Source organism: Megascapheus bottae, chromosome 16, assembly GCF_031878675.1.
Source record: "Megascapheus bottae isolate mThoBot1 chromosome 16, mThoBot2.hap1, whole genome shotgun sequence".
In the NCBI taxonomy this organism is placed as follows: domain Eukaryota; kingdom Metazoa; phylum Chordata; class Mammalia; order Rodentia; family Geomyidae; genus Megascapheus; species Megascapheus bottae.
The window spans coordinates 31704353-31719378 of record NC_143524.1 but is presented as its reverse complement, the minus strand read 5'-3'; the positions used below and the strand labels follow the sequence as shown (position 1 = coordinate 31719378).

General features: G+C 41.0%; 1 protein-coding gene across 1 annotated transcript in view; it reads right to left on the bottom strand.

Annotated features, from left to right (window-relative positions):
- Positions 1-2291: 2291 nt before the first annotated feature.
- The window catches only part of Tsg101 (tumor susceptibility 101), a 32137-nt gene continuing 19402 nt past the window's right edge, over positions 2292-15026 (bottom strand). The window contains exons 7-10 of the mRNA XM_090348023.1: positions 12353-12444; positions 7218-7420; positions 4928-5167; positions 2292-2632 (exon numbers count right to left, since the gene is read on the bottom strand). Coding sequence (XP_090204149.1) covers positions 2543-2632; positions 4928-5167; positions 7218-7420; positions 12353-12444 — 625 coding nt within the window. The 3' untranslated portion in view covers positions 2292-2542. The remainder of the gene's footprint in view (positions 2633-4927; positions 5168-7217; positions 7421-12352; positions 12445-15026) is intronic.

The following is a 15026-nucleotide window of genomic DNA, read 5'->3' as shown; positions in this document are numbered from 1 at the left end:
ACTACATACATAGAAAAAAGCTGTAAGTGGTGCTGTGGCTCAAGTGTTAGAACTCTAGCCTTCAGAAAGTCCAAGGACAGTGCTCAGGCCCTGAGCGCAAACCCAGGACTGGCCAACAAAAAAGACAAATCTGACACTTTACCACCTGAGCCACAACTCCACTTCCAATTTCCAGAAATAAGAGTCTCATATTTTCCTGAGTCATGAACCTCAAATCTCAGCCTCCTGAGTAAGAATACAGGCATGAGCCATGAGTTCACAGCTTATATATTTCTTATACTTTTATTAACATTGCTTTTGTGTGTGATCATATTTGCTACATAAATTCTTAGTCAGGTACTCTGTCTTCTTACTGATGAGCTAACTCCAGTGTATAACAGACAGTAGGGCCTTGATTAGCTATATATTTTGCCATATCTCTACTGCCAGTGATGGAAATGATTTGGTACTAACTTCAGGACCTCTGGATTTACCTTCATAACCTAGTTTATCTTAACCATTATAAGGAATTTGCAGGAAAACTGACAATGGAAACATTTGTGAGCTGTCAGGGTGCTACAAGATGGATGTTTGTGGTAAATACATCTCAGTATGCTCATTATTTTACAATGTGAAGTAAAAGCATTCAAACAAGAACAATCTAAATGTTAATTCTATTTCCTAATACCAAACAAAAATGTGATCTGACATTGTTTTCTGATAATTTTTTATAAGTAGATTTTAAATTTGAAGAGATCTGACAGTATTAACATTTCGATGATGACTAAGTTGGTCGTTCTCTTCTTGGGGAAGTAGTGTGTAATCTTTCTAATCTTGGCTTTAAAATTATGAATACATAGCAGGGAGATGCCAGACTGAGTAGAGTTTGAGAGAGAAATAATCCACTGTACAAGAGCAAAGTTTTATTGAGTTGGGGAAGCTAGGATTTGGTACTTTCCCCCAGTCCTAAGTATGGTATCTTCAGAAGATATCCTTGCATAAGATGCAGCTGGTTAATGTTCATTTTGCTTTTTTTTTTGGCAATGTTATAGCAGTACTTCTGTGCTGTGCTTGGAAGTGAGTCACTGATGATTAGTCCTCTGGTCTTGCTTAACTGCAAGATTTTGTTTTTCTTTAAGCTTTTGGGATATCTTGACATCCTATGGAGCCCCTTGCACCAGCAGGGCACAGGGCACCCAAGAGCACATTGTCTTCTACCACTTGCACTTTCACAGAGAACACTTGGTTTTACTTGTATAAGCACCGCAGGACACTTCTCAGGTATACAGGGCACGGCACTGGGTAGTCTCAAACTTTTCTGTACCATCATTTGCCACAAAGACAAAACTTCAAACGACAATAAAAGCAGAGGCTTGTACAGTACACTGTCTTTTTCATTGTAGGTGTGCAACGTGCCAACACTGCAGGAAGGTTTGAGGGAGGCCTATCTCACAGTTGTGGGAAAGCCCAATCATCCCCAGGTGTGGTGAGTGGCTCATGCCTCTAATCCCAGCCACTGAGGAAGTGCTGACCTCAGGAGCCGCAAGGTGAGTGTGGTGTACAAGTCTGTAACCTCAGCTACAAGAGAGGTAGAGGCAGGAGGACTGCAGTCTGTGGTCTGCCTGGGAAAAAAAAATTGAGACCCTATATCTGACAAATACCTGAAAGCAAAAGGGCAGGATGCCAGTGGCTCATGCCTCAAATTCTAGCTACTCAGGTGGCTAAGATCTAAAGGGATTGAGGTTTGAGGCCAACCCAAGCACAAAGGTCTTCCAAGACATCACATCCAAAAAGAGCAAAAAAAAAATGCTAGAGGCATGGCTCAAGTGGTACAGCAATTGAGTATGCCCTGCCACCAAAAACAAAATACAGAACTTTCCTCAGTTATTCTTACCAGCCATAAAAGGATCTGTACTTTCCCCTTTAATTATGACTACATTATCCTTCCCCGTTAACAAATAGGAGAGTGCCAGCCAAGCAATTGAAGCACACTGGAGACTGAGTTGGGGGGTAGGTGGGCGCGGTTGAGTGTTTTGTCTCGTAAGATTTAGAAAGAAAATATCCCACGGTACTAGTGGGAAGATACCATCCTAGATCTCTCACAGAAAAAAGAAAAATCAATTCCCCAATTTTAAATATTTCAAGATTTAGATTTCCATGTGATACTTCCCACATTAAACAGAATTTTATTTTTTCTAGAATAATACTAAACTTGCAACTTCAGATAGGTATTATGCTTTGCTTGTTAAAGGAAAAGCTGGGCTTATTAAGGTTTCATGGTTCTCCTCAGCAAGTCAAAGAAAGAAGTGAAAAAGTATGCAACAAATTTTATTTAGCATAGTCAGTCCCAACATTCAGCACAAAAAGTTTACAGAGGATAGAAAGTGCATTAATAAAAGCCAGTCTTTACCCAAAGAAACAGAAAATATATTATTGATTCAAAATATTTTACACTTGAATGATAAACTGCAATAACTTATCTGGGCACCTACTAATAAGAGAAAGAAAGAAAAACAGAAAAGAATCCTGTAAGAAGAGGTCACTCTCCAGCTGCTATCAGAAGTCAGTAGAGGTCACTAAGACCGGCAGTCTTTCTTGCTTTTTGCATTAGCGCCCTCAGCTGGAACTGTTTTCGGGACAGAAGACGTACATGCTGGGAGGGGGGAAAAGTTTCAATAGTTTAGAATAGGTTTGACACAGGCCCAGGCTGATAAATCAGACATAAATTTCATAACATGGGATTTAAGAATCCTAAACCTAAACACATTCTCTATTAACAATCTTTGTTTGGAACCACTACTTCACTACATGATTTTTTTTTTTTTAAAACTCTACCACATTGATTTTTTGCAGCCTGTGTTGGAGCAAGTAGTCCATTTAGACCCCATAAGATTTACAAGAAAAGCTAACTGGGACGGAAGTTTGGCCTAGTGATAGAGTGCTTGCCTAGCATGCACGAAGACCTGGGTTTGATTCCTCAGTACCACATACATAGAAAAAAAGCTGAAAGTGGTGCTGAGGCTCAAGTGGTAGAGCTCTAGTCTTGAGAAAGCCCAAGGACAGTGCTCAGGCCCTGAGTTCAAGCCAGGACTGGCCAAAAAAAAAAAAAAGCTAAGGCCTTGGAACTAGGTATATTTTGTTTTGCAGTTGCAGAACATTGAACGCAGTGACTTGTGCATGTCAAGTAAGTACTGTACCAATGAACTACATCACCAGCTCTGATCTGGATCTTGTGGCACTCAAGATGCTAGGGAACTTTGTGATTCTAATAAAAGTTACTAAATTGTTGCTTGGCTAAAAGAAAGAGAAGGTTAGGGTAAGCCACACAGGGCCAGTTGTAGACCAGTGCTGAGCAAACAGCATATTTCTTTTTTTTTTTTTTTTATTTGCCAGTCCTGGGCTTGAGCTCAGGGCCTGAGCACTGTCCTTGGACTTTCTCAAGGCTAGAACTCTACCACTTGAGCCTCAGCACCACTTCTGGCTTTTTTTTTGTGTATGTGGTACCAAGGAATCGAACCCGGGTCTTCATGCATGCTAGGCAAGCACTTTAACCACTAGGCCAAACTCCCGGCCCCAGCATATTTCTTTTATTTTGTCTCTCCCTCCCTCCCTCCCTCCCTCCCTTTCTTTTTTTTTTTTGTTGGTTGTGAGACTTCAACTCTGGGCCTGGGCACTGTCGCTGAGCTCTTCAGTAAAAGGCTACCGCCCTACCCCTTGAGCTACAGCGCCACTTCCAGTTTTCTAGAGGTTAACTGGAGATGAGTCTCACAGACTTTAGTGTCCAGGCTGGCTTTGAACCATGGTCCTCAGATCTCAGCCTCCTGAGTAGCTAGGATTACAAGGCATGAGCCACCAGCATCCAGCTTCTGCATATCTTCCCATAAATAATGCCACCCAAAAAGGGAGACCTTTCTTTCTTTTTCTTTTTTTTTGTCAGTTCTGGGGCTTCCTCAGGGCTAGAGCTCTACCACTTGGGCTACAGCACCACTTTCGGATTTTTCTAGGTATGTGGTACCAAAGAATTGAATCTGGGTTTTTGGGCATGCTAGGCCAGCACTCTACCACTAGGCTAAACTCCCAACCCAAAAGGTCTTTTGGTCTCCCTTTATAACCAGCCATTCATGTATTTTTATTAGATTTGAGGCATAGGGTTTGATTACCCATCCATAGTGATACAAGCAAGATCAACAAGTGGCCTCATGACCTTGTGTGCACACTGAAATTGCAGCAGTTGTGGGATCCAAAATCTATTATTACCAAGACTACAATCTTCATAATCCAACAAAGAATAGTAACCATGGGGCTGGGAGTTTGGCCTAGTGGTGGAGAGTGCTTGCCTAGCATGCACTAAGATCTGAGTTCGATTCCTTGGTACCACATACATACAAAAAGCCAGAAATGGTGCTATGGTTCAAGTGGTAGGTCTTTTGCCTTGAGAAAACCTAAGGATAGTGCTCAGGCCCTGAGCCTAAGCCCAGGACTGGCCAAAAAAAAAAAAAAAAAGCAGTAACGAAACTTGTCTTATTAGGTTTTAAAGTCTACAAGATAACATTAAGTCTGAGACAACTTTCAATTCTAAGGAGCACCCCATTCTAAGGAACAATGGCTCAACTGGCAGTATGCTTGTCTAGAAGCTAAACCTAGAGGCTCTAGGTTTAACTTGTGGCACGCGTGTACACACGTACACACGTACGTACACACACACACACACACACACACACGGCAGCCCATTTCCTCAAAGGGTTATTTGACCTAGGAAAGCTGTAGTCACTAGTCTACTTTCCTTTCCTTATTCAAACTAATCCTCAGTACTCTAAGGAAGATGGTATTACATGGGGTTAATCTTAACCCTTCCTAGACAGAAACCCTCTTGGTTTGTGATTCTTAAGGTCAGTGACTGTACAATATAATTTCCAATCTCCTGGAGAGCAGAATGAGAAGGGCATACCTTCAGGAAGACATCCAGATCTATTACTCCCCGTCTCAAGGCTTCTCCCAGGTAAAAGATAGTGTCTTCAATAGCATTTTCCTCTGCATACAGATTTAGGATCTGTTTGTATAGGGGGGCCGTGGGAATGATAACTTCATCAATGTCATTGTTTTCAGATTGATTTTCCATTTTCTCCAGAGCAGAACTTAGCTCTTCATCCTTCTTTTTCAAAAGTTCTATGTTTTTATCGACTTCAGCCTGAAAAAAGCATAGTCCAGAAATGATGTTATTATACTAATTTGCACATAATTATCTCTTTATCAGATATCCACAACTCAACTTCATACAAAGAGCCTAGATAAATAAGACAGTATCTAAACATCGCAGAACAGATTCATGTTTACAGTAACACAATGGTCAGAGATATGAGAAAAGGTGTGATTTAATATGCTGAGTGAAACAGGATAACCAGGTCTGTCCGTGAGAGTGACAAGAATTGTAAGAGGTTGCCACTTTCTGAACTCCAGGAAGTAGCTAACTAATGTGACATTCAAGTTCTACATTCATTAGAATAATTTTCTAGGTTAACATGTATATATGAATAACTTTCCTCAAAGCTTTCAATAACTACTCTTTTATCAAAAATGTACTTTTATAGACAAGCACTGGTGGCTCACACCTGTAATCCTAGCTACTCAGGAGGAAGAGGTCTGAGGACTGTGGTTCGAAGCCAGGCTAGGCAAGAAAGCCCATGAGACTTCAATTAACTATCAAAAAAATCTAAAAGTAGAGCTGTGGCTCAAGTGGTAGAACATTAGTTTTGAGCAAAAAAGCTCAGAGACAGTGCCCAGGCCCTGAGCACAGAACTGGTATAAACTTACATACAAAATGCATATTTATCAAAATAAATTTTCATACCCTTAGGGTATGAAAAGTAGAAATTGGTGCTCAAATTATTACTGATGACTTTACTTCATTATCACTACACACAGTCACAATCTTGACTAGTATATTGACTCTCCATAGCATGACAATGTGCTATAATGTCTGTAAGCCAATGATACACACAGTGTATTCATATGAAAATCCTAAGACAACCTCAAATTTCTCTGAACTATCAAATTAGGAAAGTTGTCTGAAGACACTTTTAAAAATGAAACAACAGGGACCGGGAGTTTGGCCTAGTGGTAGAGTGCTTGCCTAGCATGCACAGAGGCCCGGGTTCGATTCCTCGGTACCACATACAAAGTAAAGAGAGGCCAATAGTGGTGCTGAAGCTCAAGTGGTAGAGCTCTAGCCTTGAGAAAGTCCAAGGACAGTGCTCAGGCCTTGAGCTCAAGCCCAGGACTGGCCAAAAAAAAAAATGAAACATTTGGAAATAGAATTATTCCTTAAGTCTGCAATTTATAGTTTGTAGATCTTTATCTTGGCTTAGAACTGTAAAATTCCTATCACCTAAATAGTCTGGCAATACCAAATTTTGGTTCAAACATTATGTTTTCCTAGGACAAAAGGTGCACACAATATGCTCTAAATATCATTTATCTCCTAATCAAAGATTAAACACCAAACATCCAATGATATTCATTTAAATAAAGAAAACAAAGGGCTGGGAATGTGGCCTAGAGGTAGAGTGCTTGCCTAGCATGCACGAAGCCCTGGATTTGATTCCTTGGTACCACATACACAAGAAAAACCAGAAGTGGTGCTGTGGCTCAAGGGATAAAGCACTAGCCTTAATAAACCCCAAGGACAATGCTCAGGCACTGAGCTCAAGACCTAGGACTAGCCAAAAAAAAATGAAGGAAGAAAAAAGTAATTTATTTTTAAAGACCAGGTCCTGCTGGCCTCAACTATGGGATCTTCCTGAATTCTCCTCTGGAGAGATGGGATTATTAATGATCTTGTGTGGCTATATTCAAATGTTTAAAGCAATCATTCTTTCAACAACTTTTTTTTTGGGGGGGGGGCAGTCCTGGGCCTTGAGATCTGGGCCTGAGCACTTTCCCAAGATCCTCTGGCTCAATGATAGCTACAGCTCCACTTCTGGCTTCTTCTGCACACTCTATCACTAGGCCAAACTTCTGACCCTTTCTGCACTTAATTGGAGGTAAGAGTCTTATGAATTTTCCTGTTCAGGATAGCTTTGAACCACAATCCTCAAATCTCAGCTTCCCCAGTAGCTAGGCTTACAGGTGTGTGCCACCAGTTGTCAGCTCTTATTATAATATACTCATGGCACATATGGAAAATCTGACACTGGCTACAATTAAATCCAAAATTTTCATGTCTTCAATGAATTACTTACTACTTCTTGATCTAAACGGTTGACCATTTCTTCCAGTTTTTGGTGACCCTTTTTGAGGTCTTCTTTTGTTCGTTTCAAGGCATTGAGCTCTGCCTGGGCACGGTCCATTTCCTCCTTCATTCGCCATCTCAGTTTGTCACTGACTGCTGAGATGAGAGAGGCTCGGATGGTGTCCTCGCTGATTGTGCCATCTCTGCTAGGACCTGCAGGAGATAAAGGCAACGTTTTTTTTTGGGGGGGGGGGGAGGGGTTGGTCATGGGGCTTGAACTCTGAGCCCTAAGCTCTTCCACTTTGAGCCACGGTACCACCTCTGGTTTTCTAGTGGTTAATTGGAGATAAGAGTCTCACAGACTTTCAGGCCCAGGGTGGCTTTGAACTCTGATCATCAGATCTCAGCCTCCTGAGAAGCTAGGATTACAGGTGTGAGCCACTGGTGCCCAGCTAAAAACCTTTTTTCCCTCTCTAGCCTTTGCATTCCTCTCATAAGAACTTTAAGAAACGGGACAGGGTAGGGATAGGGGCAGGAAGGGGAAAATGGAGAATGAAAGAAGAGGTGACACTGACCAGGAAGCATTATACTTATAACCTAATTTAAGGAATTGCAGCCTTTTTATACATCTACATCTACACGATCATCATCATATCCCAACACTTTCAAAAAAACAGGAGGAAAGAAAAAACTATGGTGGCCGGGAGTTTGGCCTAGTGGTTAAAGTGCTTGCCTAGCATGCATGAAGACCCGGGTTCGATTCCTTGGTACCACATACATAGAAAAAAGCCGGAAGTGGTGCTGAGGCTCAAGTGGTAGAGTTCTAGCCTTGAGAAAGTCCAAGGACAGTGCTCAGGCCCTGAGCTCAAGCCCAGGACTGGCCAAAAAAAAACTATGGTATAATTTTATCATAAAACATTAAAAATACAAGCTGATTCAGAAACTTTCTGTTCAAGAGATTAATTCATCTTTATCTTCTTTTTTATTTTTTAACTTTTTTTTGCCAGTCCTGGGCTTGAGCTCAGGGTCTGAGCCCTGTTTTTGGATTTTCTCAAGGTTAGAGCTCTACCACTTGAGCCTCAGCACCACTTCCGGCTTTTTTCTACGTATGTGGTACTGAGGAATTGAACCCAGGTCTTCATGTATGCTAGGCAAGCACTCTACCACTAGGCCAAACTCCTGGCCCCCTTACCCCCTTTTTAAACGAGTTCTGGGGCTTGAACTCAGGGCCTGAGTACTGGCTTTCTCAAGGATAGAGCTCTAGCACTTGAGCCACGGCACCACTTCTGGCTTTTTTTATGTATGTGGTATCAAGTAATCAAACCTGCATGTTAGCAAATACTCTACCACTAAGCCAAACTCCTGGCCCTATCCTCTTTTCTTATTTACCAACCCAAACAAGTAGTGATTTTCTTAGGCTTGTCTCTATAGATTACAATTATTCCTTTATCTTCAACAAATGGGGCAATAAATTTATATCAGAAAGATTTGGTTCAAGTCCAGTCCATTTTCAGGATCAGTCTGGAAGAGACTGATGTGAGAGATTAAAGAAAGGGAAAAAATCAGCAGTTTCATCAAAGTAACAGTTATTTACTTCTTTCCTCCCTAACAAAACATAGCAGAAGAGGTGAGTGAAAGAGGGTGACTTCCTCTAAATATAACAATATATAAACTGTGGCTCAAAGGGTAGGGAGGTAATTTAGGGACAACTCCCAGGCCCAGAGTTCAAGTTGATGACCGACCAAAAAAAATTTATTTCTTTAATAAAACCATGGATATTCTTTATAATTATCAATTTCTCTATTCATGGTCTGCAATCAATGTAGAAGAGGCATTTTGGCTTTCAAAATCGATTTAATTACATAATACCACAGGGACATAAAATATATACTTAGGCCAGGTGCAATAGCTTACACCCATAATCTCAGCTATTAAATGGAGATGATGAGATTGAACTTTGAGATCAGCTTGGTCAAAAAGTTAGCAAGAGTTCGAATTCAACAAAATAAGTTGGGTATAATGGCACAGGCCTAAAATCCAGGCAGACCCAGGCCAAAAAGAAAAAAAAAAGTGTGATTAACCTTAGTTACCAGGAATGAATGATTGCAGACTAACATTAAAAGCATCACTTCCACTCTTGAGTTGAAGTCTGTTGTCCTGACATTGAGTTCTATTCATGAGAAAAATAAACTTTTAGTCTCCAAAACAGTGCCCAAAGTCTTCACCATTCAAGTCTATACAGGAAACATGCTGTCGAAAACACTGCACCCAGTACCACGCAAGCTCAGTGTTCCACATAATCACAACTCTTGCCCTTGTCAGTGTTTGACTATGAAAGCTGTCTTCTCATAGAAACTGGTCCTTATCTCTGGGAGGTTCTCAAGTTCTCAGGCACCATAGGTGTTCAAAGGAAGAGTTCTTTCCCCCACTTCTTTTACTATCTCATATCCACAACAAAAGAAAGTTTGACTTGGGTAAACTTGAAGGTTACCTTGAAAATGACTGTGGATAGTATCTCTAGGGACCAGATCTTCTGGAGGAATGTCCAGTGGATCTACATTTTACTCAGCAAGAGAGTAGTCCAGTAGTTCTCAGTGTTCATTACCTTTCCCAACAGGATCTCTTCCTCCTGGCTAGAAACCTTTTGTGGATGGGAAACTAAAAACAGTATCTGTCCTACAGGCCTTACAAGAGGCAGTTAATACTTCCTATGGATTACAAATCCATTTAGCAGTACTTTCCTGAATTTGTTCCTACTTTTGTAAAAATATTTCAGGATTCATTTCATATTTCTGAAAAATGTGAGTGTTAATTCTTCAGAGAGTCTGTTCTTTGGAATTAGGAGGAATTCTGCAAAGACAGAGGGCTATCATATTTCTCTTGTAAAACTGACTTGAAATTTTATTAATTTATTTTTGGGTCAATTGTGGGGCTTGGACTCCCTGGGTGATGTCCCTGAGCTTTTCTGTTCAAAGCTAGTGCTCTACCACTTTGATCTACAGTGGCACTTTTGGTTTTCTGCTGGCTAGTTGGAGATAAGACTCTTATACAAAACTTTTCTAAGTATTCTTGTCCATTTGTGAGATAGTGTCATCACCTCCAAGCTATTTCTTCCAATTTCTTACTGTTTTCCTTTCACATACAAGCTCTTTTCCCATCCCTTGATTCACTTCCTCCCTATACACAATGAAGATAACAGAGGACTCTAGCCACCTCAACTCCTGCTTTGTATTACCACTATTCACTCTGGTATTTCTCACCTCTTTCTGCCATCCTATTCTCAGTGAGCCTTCTCAGTGAGGCTCTGCCTCTGTGTCTATTTCTTTCTTTTTTTTTTTTGCCAGTCCTGGGCTTGGGCTCAGGGCTTGAGCACTGTCCTTGGACTTTCTCAAGGCTAGCACTCTACCACTTGAGCCTTAGCACCACTTCCAGCTTTTTTCTATGTATGTGGTACCAAGGAATCGAACCCGGGTCTACATGCATGCTAGGCAAGCACTCTACCACTAGGCCAAACTCCCAGCCCCTGTGTCTATTTCTTAATTTCCATTTTGGTTATAGTCTAACCAAAATCTTCGATTCCCTTGGATTCCTTCTTAAAGCCCCCAAAGATTTCCCCATCTTTCCACTGAGACAATCATCTTCAGAACATCTTCAAAGAAACTGAAATCATCCATGGGAAGCTTCTACTATCTTTTTTTCTTTCTTCTTCCTCTTTGCCTTGGAACAAGAACTGTTTTACTTATGTACCTAACTCCTCAAGGTTCAAAAGAACTAGCTTTCTTAGTAGGACAACTCCAGATCTCTTTGAGATACCAGATGCTTTTAAGATTCCATTTATCGGCCGGGAGTTTGGCCTAGTGGTAAAGTGCTTGCCTAGCATGCACAAAGACCCAGGTTCAATTCTTCGGAACCACATACATAGAAAAAGCCAGAAGTGGTGCTATGGCTCAAGTGGTAGAGTGTTAGCCTTGAGAAAACCCACGGACAGTGCTCAGGCCCTCAGCCCAAGCCCAGGACTGGCAAAAAAAAAAAAAAAAAGATTCCATTTATCCTTCTTAATTCTTATTCAGCTAAGCACAATGACTCCTCTTTTAAATTCTGTTTTCTGGTCATGCTCCATAAAAGAAAAGTTCACTTATTAATTTTTCTTTCATAGATGTCTCAGGTTTTTCAGTGCCCAGGCTGGCTTTGAACCAAGATCCTTAGATCTTAGCCCCCTTAGTAGCTAGGATTATGGGCATGAGCCACCACACCTGGTTAATTTTTTTCTTTAAGCCATTCCTAGGGCTTAAACTCAGAGCCTGGGCTCTGTCCTTGAGCGTTCTCATGGCTACTTACTGCTCTACCACTTGAGCCACAGTACCACTTCTGTTTTTTTCTGTATATGTGGTACCAAGGGCTTCTTGCATGCTAGGCAAGCACTCTACCACTAGGCCACAATCTTGGCCCTAGTTTCTTTTTGTGTGTGTGCTGGTTCTGGGGCTTGAACTCAAGTCCTGGGTACTGTCCTTGAGTTTTTATGCTCAGACTGGCACTCTACCGCTGGGCTTTTTGGTGGTTAACTAGAGATATGGATCTCATAGATTTTCTTGCCCTGGCTGGCTTTAAACTGAAAGCCTCAGATCTCAGATTCCTGAGTAACTAGGATTTCATAAGCCACTGGAATATGGCCTCATTGTTTCCTTTATAAAATATACCAATTGCAGTCTTCATAGATGTAGAAAAGATAATTCTAAGATTCATTTGGAAATACAGAAGATTGTCCACATCCAAAATAACACTCAGTGGGGAAATAAAACCCTGCTGGCTTGAAGTATCACAGGCCTGATTTCAAATTATATACTATGGAGCCACAGCAACAAGACAACATGGTGTTTCCACACAAACATATAAACCAATGAACTGAATAGAGGACCTAGAAATAAATCCAAGCATCTAAAAAGCCATCTGATTCTTGACAAAGGGGCCAAAAAGTATACTTTGGTGTATGAGTCATTCTTGAAGTTTTAGATTACAGGACTTGACTATTAACATTTTTTTCCTGAAGAATAAGGAATATTCTAAACTTTTTTAAGATGTACTTTTCACAATGGGATGCTTGAACTTATCTGAAGTGTGGAAACGGGAGTGTTCAGAGGCACTTACCAACAGTGGTCACAGGAGGCTGAGAAGGGTACTGAGAGCTTGTTGTGGCAGGGTATGGGCCACCAGGTGGGTAAGGACAGCCTGGGTAACCACTGAAGAACAAACACATTCAATGTTAAGATGACACAACATGACAGCATTTTTAAAAAACTGTATTAAGTTGATTTATTGTTATTACACAAGTGATGAAAGAATTTTTAAAAATTCTACCAGGAGGATAGGCTTGACTTATATTCTTATTAGTTAATTTATATTCACCAGTTACAACTAAATGTAGGGCCGGGAAGGTGGCTTAGTGGTAGACTACTTGTCAAGCATTCATGAATCCCTGGGTTCGATTCCTTAGTACCATATAAACAGAAAAAGCCAAAAGTAGTGTTATGATTCAAGTGATAGAGTGCTAACCTTCAGCAAAAGAAGCTCAGGGACTGCGTCCAGGCCCTGAGTTCAAGCCTCAGGCCTGTCAGAAGGAAAAACAAACAAACAAACAAAAAAACCTGGTATGTGGGAATTCCAGTAGTAACATTGAATTTAAAGTCAGTAGTCCAGTATAGGCGCTTGTATTATCTGAGGATCACCTGCACAGCAGAAAAATAAAATATTTCTAAGGGCATTTTGTTTCTAGCAGATGTATACTAGAGGGTAATAAATTCAATTTTTATTTCTAGACTCTAGTAATCTATGCTACAAAGGAAACAGTATCGATCATATTGAAATTTCTGAATCCACTTTTTTGAAAACTGGGATGATTTACTTTTTTCCCCCTTACATTTCCTCCCATTCTACCTATCTTTTTTGTTTTTTGTTTTTTTGCCAGTCCTGGGCTTGAGCTCAGGACCTGAGTACTGTCCTTGGACTTTCCAAGGCTAGAGCTCTACCACTTGAGCCTCAGCACCACTTCTGACTTTTTTCTATGTATGTGGTACCAAGGAATCAAACCCGGATCTTCGTGCATGCTAGGCAAGCACTCTACCACTAGGCCAAACTCCCGGCCCTCTACCTATCTTTTTAAAGACAGTCTGTAATTATACTATTGTATTTTTCAGTAGCTTGGTATTAGAAGTAACAGATACTTCAAAGAACTTTCTGTGCCTTAGTTTGCCCAGTCTCTTTGGTGGTTTTTTTTTTTTTTTTTGCCAGTCCTGGGCTTGAGCTCAGGGCCTGAGCACTGTCCTTGGACTTTCTCAAGGCTAGAGCTCTACCACTTGAGCCTCAGCACCACTTCCGGCATTTTTCTATGTATGTGGTACCGAGGAATCGAACCCGGGTCTTCATGCATGCTAGGCAAGCACTTTAACCACTAGGCCAAACTTCCGGCCCTGGTGGTTGTTTTTTATATTCAGAATTAGTGTATGTATTGGGGAGGGGAGGTCCTAGGGCTTAAACTCAGGGCCTGAGCACCACTTCTGACTTTTTTCTATGTATGTAGTACCAAGGAATCGAATCTGGGTCTTCGTGCATGCTGGGCAAACACTCTTACCACTAGGCCAAACTCCCAGCCCCTTAGTTTATTTTCTGAATGGAGAGAAAAGTCCTATTTCTATCTTTGTTAGGCAATTTTTCCTATGAAGCAGAAACTTTTCAATTTTTTTTCTTTCCAGTTGTAAAGCTTGAACTCAGGGCCTGGGTGCTATTCTTGAGCTTTTTAGTTAGTTAGTACTCTTTAGTTAGGTTAGTACTCTTACTAATTTGAGCCATAGCTCTACTTTCTGGTTTTTGAGTGGTTAATTGAAGAAAAGAGTCTCAAGGGGACTTTTCTGCCTGGACTGGCTTCAAAATGAGATCCTCTGATCTCAGCCTCCTGAGTAGCTACGACTAAAGGCTTTTTATGACTTAAGTTATTTTTCCCTCACTATCACATTCCTTTCTCTTTATCCCTTCAAAATTTTAGTTTCCATTATATTTAAAGCATTGAGATACAAATCCAACTCCTCAAGATGCTAAAAATCAGATTAGGACAAGGTCTCTGTAAATAAGACGACACAAGAAGAAAGGAAGTAAAATGATCAATAAAAGTTTAGCAGATGGTTCAGGCACTCTTATTTCCCAACACATAACATCCTTGTGTCTGTCCAACTGACCACCAAAAAGCTGGAAGTAGAACTGTGGCTTAAGTGATAGAGTGCTAGGCTTAAGCATGGGGAAAAAAAAGAAAAGTACAACAGAGGGATAGAAGAAAAAGCAGTACCGGGCCAGGAATTTGGCCTCGTGTTAGAGTGCTTCCCTAGCATGCACAAAGACCCAGGTTCCATTCCTCAGTACCACATACATAGATAAAGCTGGAAGTGATGCTGTAAGTGGCTAAAGTGATGGAGCTCTAGCCTTGAGAAAGCCCAAGGGCAGTGCTCAGGCCTTGAGTTCTAGCCCCAGGACTGGGAGGGTATGGGGGTGGGGAGCAGTCCTAGATGGAAGGGTTTAGGTTAGGTCAGGTTTGGGAGAGATCTTAAAGGCCCATACAAGCTGAGACTTTATTATTCTTTTCAAAGTAGCCCCCCAGCTACTTTTGCTCAAGGTTAGCACTCTATCACTCGAACCACAGTGCCATTTCTGCCTTTTTTTGTTTATATAGTACTGAGGAATCAAATCCACTGTTTTATGAATGTTAGGTGAGCACTCTACCACTAAGTCAGAGTACTAGCCAGCTTCTTCTTCTTTTTTTTTTTTTTTTTTGCCA